Here is a 9,856-nt window from a genome sequence, read left to right on the forward strand (position 1 = left end):
TACCATCCATGACGTCTCACAACATAAAAGAAGTCAGAGACTCGCTCGAGTATACTTGCACTCGATCACTCAGCCCTACTTGTTACTTAGCATCCCAAGGATTCTTACTTGGACTGCTCACTGATCCGGTGTTTCCAGTAGTACGGGCCCTATACTACCTTCCACACCACATCAGTGTTCACCCCAAGTCCTCCTCCTAGGATTCCAGATCACAAGTACTCTACATCTTATCACACACAGGCCACTTTCCAGTAGACCTCTCACAAGCTCCTCTTTGCTACTTACTCACTCTCGAAGTAACTCACAGCATCAGTAACTCCTAGGCTAAGGCATCACAAATCAGGCCACTCTAGTCCTAGATATGAATACCTAGCCTACTCTCTAGCATGCATAACATATCATATAATATCTCATAACCTATAACGTAAGGGTATTTTAGGAAATCACTGTTCGGGCGCTGGCTGATTGTACACACTGCTCCTTTCCGCTTTCTTGAAAATATTTTACTTATCTTAGAAAATCGTTTCTTTTTGAAAACTTTTCTCAAATCCTCAGTTTGAGTTCAGATATGCCCGAAGGTGTATCCGAATCCCTCAAACCAAGGCTCTGATACCAACTTGTAACACCGTAAATTTTCAAACAACTTTTTCATTTTCAATTCATAAAAACATATATCATATTGTTCAACACTAATTATTCATTTAACAAAGTTTTCACAATCATCACATAAAATCCAGGATCCACAGTAGCTCTTCCCAAAACATAGTGTGTGTGTGTACAATCATGCCGGTGCCTTCCCGCGATCCTGATAAGAACCTGAAACACATAACACATAACACGGTAAGCACGCATGCTTAGTGAGTTCCCCAAAATACTACATACAGCACATAAGCCACTCGAGGCTATAGCTCTACGAGACCTTCCGGTCAATGTGTCTCAGGGGCCTTTCGGTCCCACAATCTGAGTAGACCTTCCGGTCCTACTCTGTCGACCTTCCGGTCCATACCATACTACTCATAACATACATAACACATACATATCACATAGAAACATATATCGCATACTCGTCATAGCACATAAGACCTTCCGGTCACACACAATTACCATTCTAGGTAAGGTATAGTGAGAAGACTCACCTTGAAAGCAACCAAGTGACAGCCTCGCACTCGGAAATCTCGACCTAGCTTCCGCCTAACACATAGGATAAACATCTCTTAACAATACACACCCAATGTTATTCTCTTTCTCTGTCTAACTCTTGAAGTGGGTAAAAGACCATTTTACCCCTCCATGGCTTCCATCACATGGTTGACCCAACCCTAAAGTCAACCGTAGTCAAACTCGAGTCCACAGTCCAGATCTAACACGACTCGGCGAGTGCACCCTTGTGACTCGTCGAGTCGACGCACTTTCTCCGAAGTTTCGCGAGGATTCAGATCAACTCGTCGAGTTGACCCCACAACTCGCCGAGTTAGTACGCGATTCAGCTTGACCAGGAAAACCCTAACCGACTCGTCGAGTCGGCTCATGGACTCGGCGAGTCTATCCAGCCCCTTTACTCATTTGGACGATTTCACTCAGATCTATCACTCTAAACTATAGATCTAACATCTCAAGGCTCAATAATCACGTAAAGCTTCAATCTTTACGTTCATGCATGATGTTATTGCTTCAAAATGCCATTACATGCCCTCCATGAAAGATTTAGCTCATCAACCCTCATTTGGACAACTAAAGCTGGGGCATCTAGTCTTCAAGGACCTCACAAGGTTCAGATCTGAGGTTTCCCTCCTCGGATCATGTCTCAATTAGCTCATAGGCACAAAAGAAGGGGAGTAAAACCCTAAAAATCCCAAGATCATGACATCTAACCAAAATAGATGAAAAGGATGCAAGTTTATACCTTCTACAGCAGTTCCACGTGAAGAAATGCTAGATCCACCGCCCCCATCTCGTTTCTTGCTTGAATCATGCTCTTTTCCTTCCATAAGACCCACCAAATTACTTGATTTCATCATAAGAACTCTCTCATGGCTCCAATGGCGATTTAGGGCTTCTCACAGGAGGTATGAGGCGCACCTAAGGTCATAAGTTCCCTTAAATAGGCCCCAACCCAGAAACTTAGGGTTTTCTCTGCCCAGAACCTACTCGGCGAGTCTGTCCTTGGACTCGTCGAGTCTACTCATTAAATCCACGTGATCAACTCGACGTGACTCGGCGAGTCAGACCTTCGACTCGTCGAGTCCCTCCTAAATCCTCAAAAATTGAAGCGCAAACTATCATACCCGAAATTCCGGATCTTACAATACAACACAAATCCTTGGATGATGAAGGAAGCAGAAAGGAGTGATGAAAGACCAAGATCTTGATGGCAGCCAACGACAACAAGGAGAGCATGCACGGAGGAGGAAGAAGACCAGTGGTGAGAGGTAAAACCCTTCAGAACTGTCGATGACAATGGTGGTTCTAAGGTTGCTTGAAAAAAATTATGTGCATATGTTGATTTGTGAAAATACCCCTTAGGTTTAGAGATGTATTTAATTGTTTTAAATAATGAAACCAATATACAATATTTACCAAGGTTGTAAAAAGAGTTTGACGTTAGTTAGTCGGTGGACTGGGGTTAAGGAATTAATCGGCTAGACAGAGATTAATCGGAGACTATTAATTGCTAATTTGTTGAATTTTGAAAATTGAAATATGACTAATGTCATAACAAAATTCGTAAATACAACTAATATCATAACAAAATAGGAATCATTTCTCAAATAGTTTCTATTGAGATAGAACTTCTTAAAAGTGTTAAAATTTTATTGTTTTTTAGTGCTTCACTCATTATGTATGCAATGATTAATCACTAGGCGCCGCTCTAGTCGGTCGAGTAGCGTCTAGAAGTTTGTTTATTATTAACATTATTAATTGCTTAATAATTAATTTCGAGATTAATTATCAGTGTTGAAGAGGTTGATACTATGTCGATACGTTGAGTCAAATGTTTTGGTGCCAACAAAAGTACAGTATCTTATGTAAATGCATGAACGCGATTATTATTTGATTGATATGAATGTGCGCCATTAAGTACACTATACAACATAATTGAATGGGTTGTGGTGATCCAGTTCAAATACACGATCTTTACGCAACCAAAATGCTTGAAAGCTCACCAGAACTCCCTTTATGCGACCTCCGCGTTGTAGCAACTACTGGATTATCATCTTCATAAACATCCATCGATGTATCAAGCTCCAACCCTTTGAAAACCGGATGTATATAGGCACCACGAAGATACGTCCTCAGGTTCAGATGAGGTTCTCTTGCATTTTCCAGTGTATCCTTGATCATCGCATCCTGTAATCAAGTTTCACAACATTATTCTCATAAATATAAAGGGTAGTTTCGTCTTTCCACATGGGTATTTCATACTTGTATATCATTAAATCTATAATTAATTATTAACCTGTAATGGAAATCTTCTGAATGCAGATTCAAACCGGCTCTTGCAATACCGATGAAACAAGAAGGTTAACACCGGTAACACGAGCATGAAAGGTGTCGAGTGTAATGCTTGTTTCGTGCTCAATAATCCTAACAACAAAATCTGTGAAATCATCAAACCAATAATAATACGCCGATGAACATCCGGCCAATATGATGCTGCACTCTCGTACTTCTGGTCGTATACATTAATGACCTAATTCCATATAAAATTTTGCAAGAATTCAATTATTAGTCAAGATTCTTAATTCTCTCGATTTAACTTGCTCCACGAACGTTATATATTACAAATAATGTTACCTGATGACGGAAAACCAGATAGGCAAATGCGAAGAAAACAATGATGAAGGGGAGGAGGATAGGGGTAACAGTAGAGTACACAAGTCCAAGCAAGAAGTACAACTGCATACGAGGCTCGTATGTGGCCCAAAGCAATGAACCCTGATCTGTTGCCTGCTCTCTGTCGATTTCGGTTTTCACCAAGAAAATGTTCTTCAAGTGAAAGATAATCAATGGAACCACTTTTAGGATCTCTGCAGCGATACCCGCCCAACCATCGACCATAATGTATGTGATAAAGAATGTTGCTTTCATTGGAATCGCCACACTAGCAATCTTCGGAATCCTGCATTGAGTAGGAAAAAGATGTCAAAATCTTTTTGTAACAACCACTCCCACATTGAGAATAAGTTAGAAACTGAGAACTACGCCCCTAAGAAGACCATATTTGACGGACTAGCTAAGAAGTTATCTGCTAGCTGATAAAAAATAACGTTCTGCAAAACTAGCTGAAATATGTAAATTGATATAAATGGTTATTTCCAAGATTTAGTTTTTTTATAACTAATAAAGGATATATTTCTGAGAATTTCAAAAAAAAAAAAAAAAAAAAAACTCAATAAGTTCGTTAAAACATTAGTCTTGATAGCTTTTTAAAAAATATTTTTTTGATTTGTCAGATTTAACAATTTAAAAAAATTGAAAAATAAAATTGTTTTAAGTTGATTGAAAGATTACTGGGCTAAACTGCAAATTTGGGCTTACTTTTGAAATAAGTTTTTCTAGTTCCCCATGGTTTGGGAGTTTGGGTTAACTTATAATTTTAGGGCAAAAGGGGTTATATACAGAAAAAAAAAATTACCACTTTATAACGTATAAATTTAACAAATGGACAATCTTTTTACAGCGATAAAACCCACCGATTTTGGAACTCATCATTTGCGAGATTCTAGAAAATTTTGAAATTGATCCCCACCAAAAAAAAAAAAAGAATTATAGATTATTTTCAACTTTTTTTTAGATCTTTTTAAGAGTTATTCTTTTGTGGTGGAAACTATTTTGCAAAACTAAATTTGGCTATTTGCAAAATTGGTAATATTTTGGGCAAATTACATAAAAGGCACTATGTTTATATAAATTTATATAAAATTTTGATTATGACATTGTATTTTATTTTTTCTCAATTAAGTCATCAAGTTTATATTTTTATTGCAAATTTAACCAATCGAACGGGTTTGCTTCAGTGGTTCATGTTTTCTCAATTAGAAAAAAAGCTGATGTGGCTTCCACATATGATTTGAGTTGGCAAGCATTTTGGTTTAATTTAACGTTTACGTAGATATGTACTCATTTCTCCTTATTTCTTATTATTTTCTTCACTTAGAGCATCAACCATTTTGTGGAATGGCTTCCCGAAGTCGCTCAAGAGGTTCTTCTTTCCAGAGTGGTGTAAGAAAGACAATGAAGGTTTCCTTTAGGAGATGTTAGTGTAGGCAACTTTTCTTCTATCGCTTACACCATTCTAGAATGATGAACCACTTGAGTGACTTTGAGAAGCCATTGCACAAATCGTGATTCCTGAGAAAAAAAATAGGTAAAGTAAGTACATATCTATGTAAGGGTTCAATTTAATTCAAATATTTACTAATTACGATGATATGCAAAGCTATATCAGATTTTTGTCTAATCAGCAAATGATAAACATGAAACATTTAAACCCAATTGATTGATTAAGTTTGCAACAAAAGTGTCATCTTAATGATTTAATTGAGAAAAAATAAAACACATTGTCAAAATCAAAATTTTATGTAAAATTTGATGTCTTTTATGCAATTTACCCTTATATTTTTATGATTACTAAAAAAAAATTTAATAAATTAATCTTTAACGGTGGTAGTTTATGTGAATAGCCCCGGGAGAAAGGGTAACAACATACTCGGATGGCGACTCTTTCAAGAACACTTGAATTTGCTGCAGCACGGTTCCGGTTATGATGCTTCCAAGAAACACATTCACTAGCAAAAAAAGATGAAATTTACCAGCTGCTCTTGATTCCAAAGTTGAGATCGTAAAGTAGCCTTCTATTTTGGACATTTCCATTAGAATCATCGGAAGGAGAATGAGGAAGATCTTCAACACAATCCCAGGAAGAAACCCTTGAATAATCGCCTTCATAGATCCTCTGTGGAGATACGATTACGAATTACGATTTACAATTCAAGATTCAGTAAAGAATTAATCAATTTTGGTTCAGGTCCACTTACGCATCGATAATGGGTTTCAGAAACGGAACAACTTTCTCGATTGATTCAATGTTGGCCAAAGTTTGAACAAACGCGATGGGAATCATGAAGAAGAAAGTCAGACCGATGAAGGCACCAGCCATTAACACTCTTCGAATGTTGAGCTCCATGAACGGCATGGATAAATTGTCCCAGTAAACATCGCGTGGTTCGGGAGCCCAATCCGTGATCCAATGAGTCGGATTCCTCGTTTGTTGTGTTTGTGCACAGACGGCTGCACCCCATCGCGATTTGAATGAAACAAACGCAGCTGGAACAACAGCTTTCGGGTCACCAATCACTCTTTCTCTTTCCGCTACTTCCTGAAAACAAAATCATTTGATTAAAATCTGCACATTTAAAAAGAATGAATCTTGATGATCGATTCTTACTTTGTTGCTCAACTTCTCGATTTCTGCAGAATAGTAATCAATGGCGTCGATCGTCTTTCCCCAAAGTCCCCAAAAACCTGCCTATACAGATAACCTTCAAAGTTATAGACAAATTAAAGACATAACGAAAGGTGAAGTGGTAAACACAAAACATCTAGCCACAAACCTTCGTGGTTGGCCTTCTATTGGGTCTTCTCTCGTACTTATTGGTGTAGTAGACAAGCCGATTACGCAAATCCTTCTTCTGGTTCACTATTTTCGCGAGCTTATTTGCATTATACACCACCTATGATTCAAAAATTACATTGAATATACAAACAGATTCAAGTTTCAAGATAAAGAAAGATACAGAATTGAAGAGCTTTAGTCAATCTGTAACCTGATGTAAAAGATATTGATCAGGGTGATTAACACGAAAAAAATGCTCAACATATTCACTAACGGATTCATCAACATCAGGGGGGATGTTTCTCACAAGAACCTACACACAGAAAAAAGTTAAAATCAATAATCTTTTTAATTTCTTCCAGAAAACATAAATTAATAAGCACAAAAAACTTACAGTAAACTGATCTGGGCGACGCTTTTCGGTGGCAAGGAAATGCAACCTCATGTCTGTTACAATTTTATATTCCCTATAAAGCATATAGCATGTCCAAAAAGTAAAGACGTACGCCATAAATATATGCACAAATAGCCTGATAAAGAGAGAAACAATCTTTAGACTCAAGTAGTTAGCTTTGTATAAACTTACTCAAAAAAAAAAAATGAAAAAAATTTGGGAACCTTTTTGATCCAGAAGGGACATTGGATATGGAAAACTTGTCTATCTGACTGAATGTTAAATCTTCCACTTTGGTGATCAATATCTCAAAATTTCTGTCTGTATAATTTACAGGTAACAACACAGTGAAAGCAAGCAGTGCAATCGGAACAAAAATTTTCAACCTGCATAGAGTTATGTGCATTAATTAACTAATAAGATAAAACAATTGGAAAGAAAAAGAGAAAGTTGTGAGTTTATTTTTTACCCAAGAAGATAGATTCGAATGTACACAGCAGAATCAAGTCCAGCATGGTCGATAAGCTCGGATTCTGGCATTTTTAAGGAAGCAGGAACCCAATTTAAGAGTTTTAGATACATTCTATAATCTAGATTGATAAATTTTTTTACAAAAGGTCCTGTAGTTTTTGTATTTTCTCGTATGCCTTTGAGATACCATTTTGAGAAGTAAACTCGATCGTTCATGGGTTGAAGGCGTAAAATCCCGAATAACACAAGAAACAATATTGCAGATAAACCGTTAATGGTGGCGGATGCTGTGATATCTGAAACAGTAGCCATTTTCCTTTATACAAGATCAAACGAGATACCTACAATTCACAAGAATCATTGTTACTTGTTAGTTTGCAACAAAAATTAAGGAACTACTTAATGTTGGTGATTTTAGTGTTGGGAAATCTCCAATAAAGTCCTGATATGTTTGGTTAGTTTACAGTTTAATCCCAATATTTATTTTTTGAATAGAAAAGTCTTGATTATTTTATATTTTGCCCAGATTAACGAAACAATCCTTATTTTTTTTCAACAGAAAATGACAGATTATCGGTATAAAATTAGATAATAGGGACTTTTCTGTTCAAAAAAATAAATTTTGGGATTAAACTGTAAACAAACCTAAAATATTGAGACTTTAGGAGATTTCCGTAAGACCATTTAGTGTGATTGGAATTTATTTAGATTGTGATCTAATACAAGTCATGTGGTGCTAAATGCACATGCGAATGAGACTAGTTTGACTTTGATTTAATACAAGCCCACATATTAGACAAAATAAATGTCAAGTAATGGTTTTTCTGCATCTAATTTTCATAATTCTCCAAAACTGTCATTCTTGCAAACTAAAGTGTCTTTTTTGTTTTTGCAGGATTAACTTTACAATGAAAAACAAGCACAATGGCTCATAAAGTTAATCAAATAAGCAAATATCATATCATTGTTTCTTGAAATCACAACTAGAACCCCAAGACAGTTTCTCTAATTTCTTTCTTTTTAAGGCGACATTAATATCAATAAGATGAAAGTGGGAACTCAAATCAAAGAAGCAGCTCAAGAAACATAAAGAACAGGAAACCAATTGCAGTATCTTAGTTATTAGAGCATACGCATCTACCAAATCTCATGAAAAAGCTATGTTTCATCTGGACATCGAAGTGCAAATGACTATACTCCCAAAAGACCTACAAGCATATATGCAATACAACCCCAAGCCAAAAAATTCAGTCTTTATTGGTTTCGTAAACAAGATTTTATCGGGTTTCCAAGAATCTTTATCCTGAAATATGCGACCATGCCCAGAAACTGGTTTGCCAACACTAAGCAACCATCAGGTTATCGTATCTTAAAAGTAAACCAAGAATCCCTAATAATCTCTTTACACAACATATTCAATCATCAATTGCGTTCAAGTGGGAACTCAAATTAATAGAGAAAACGGAAATTAACTGCATAATCTCATATATCACATCACAATAAAACCTCAAAGCAAGTTTCCAAATCTATATAATTATCAAAAAGACGAAGGATCCATAAACTCGAAAAAAGAATCCAAAAAGCATGTGCTACATTCCTCATAAACTCGACATGTTTCGGGTTTCAAAGAATCCAAAATATTACCTTTTTTCCTCAGGAACAAGTAGATGAGTGGAATAAACAGAGTTCCAGAAGTCGGATTGTTTCAGGTTTGGGTGAAAGACAGAATAGGATGGAGGGAAGTCGACAGCAACCGCGTAAAGCAATGAGTTATGAGTTTGCCACTATTGCACCAAGACGTTAGCTTAACAGTTGCGTAGGAATACTTGGATTTTTTTTAAATTCCTTTTTTTTCTTTATTTATTTATTTATGAAAAAGGCTACGTCCTTTAAATATATTCTTAACAGATATTTGACAGCCAAAAAATCGACTATCATATGATTTATTTATAGCATTTAAATATACCCTCGCCTAAATTTGGCAAAATTACATCAATAGTCTTTGTGGTATGTTCGAATTTACGGATTTCGTCCATAAAATTATTTTTTCACTTGGACTATCTTTTTGGTTTTATTTTGTTGCAATGTCATTCTTGATGTTAACAACTTTATTAAATTGGTGTTAAATAGTTGTAATATTACCTTTTTAACCTTAATTGTTTATTTTATCAACCAGTTGTGAGACACATGTATTACATGAGTTAATTTAAAAAAAAATTAAATATTAAGGTCTAATAATTGAGAACTTTGAATTTATAAAAAAAATAAGAAAAATAATGAATTATTAAAATTGAAATGTTTTTTATCTTTTAAATTTAAACAAATAATTTAAATAAATAAACAAAAGAAACTAATAAACTGTAATTTAAAAATTT

The 9,856-nt window shown here is 35.7% G+C and overlaps 1 protein-coding gene across 2 annotated transcripts; it reads right to left on the minus strand.

The window, feature by feature from the left end:
• Positions 1–3,022: 3,022 nt before the first annotated feature.
• LOC145133866 (hyperosmolality-gated Ca2+ permeable channel 1.7-like) lies at positions 3,023–9,325 on the minus strand. 2 transcript variants are annotated; one of them, XM_079068823.1, is made up of 12 exons: positions 9,126–9,325; positions 7,480–7,822; positions 7,235–7,396; positions 7,011–7,146; positions 6,828–6,929; positions 6,615–6,734; positions 6,449–6,529; positions 6,039–6,379; positions 5,711–5,956; positions 3,796–4,120; positions 3,458–3,691; positions 3,023–3,348 (listed from the first exon to the last, which is right to left on the minus strand). In XM_079068823.1, the coding sequence occupies exons 2-12, from the start codon at positions 7,791–7,793 to the stop codon at positions 3,136–3,138; spliced, it is 2,274 nt and encodes a 757-aa protein (XP_078924949.1). In that variant the 5' UTR covers positions 7,794–7,822; positions 9,126–9,325; the 3' UTR covers positions 3,023–3,135. The 2 variants fall into 2 exon arrangements, with proteins under 2 accessions (XP_078924949.1, XP_078924950.1); XM_079068824.1 differs by lacking the exon at positions 9,126–9,325 and having other exon boundaries at positions 7,480–7,543; positions 7,669–7,808.
• Between the last annotated feature and the right edge of the window lie 531 nt (positions 9,326–9,856).

This window comes from Lactuca virosa, chromosome 8 (assembly GCF_052849685.1).
Source record: "Lactuca virosa cultivar CGN04683 chromosome 8, Lactuca_virosa_CGN04683_v6, whole genome shotgun sequence".
Classification (NCBI taxonomy): domain Eukaryota; kingdom Viridiplantae; phylum Streptophyta; class Magnoliopsida; order Asterales; family Asteraceae; genus Lactuca; species Lactuca virosa.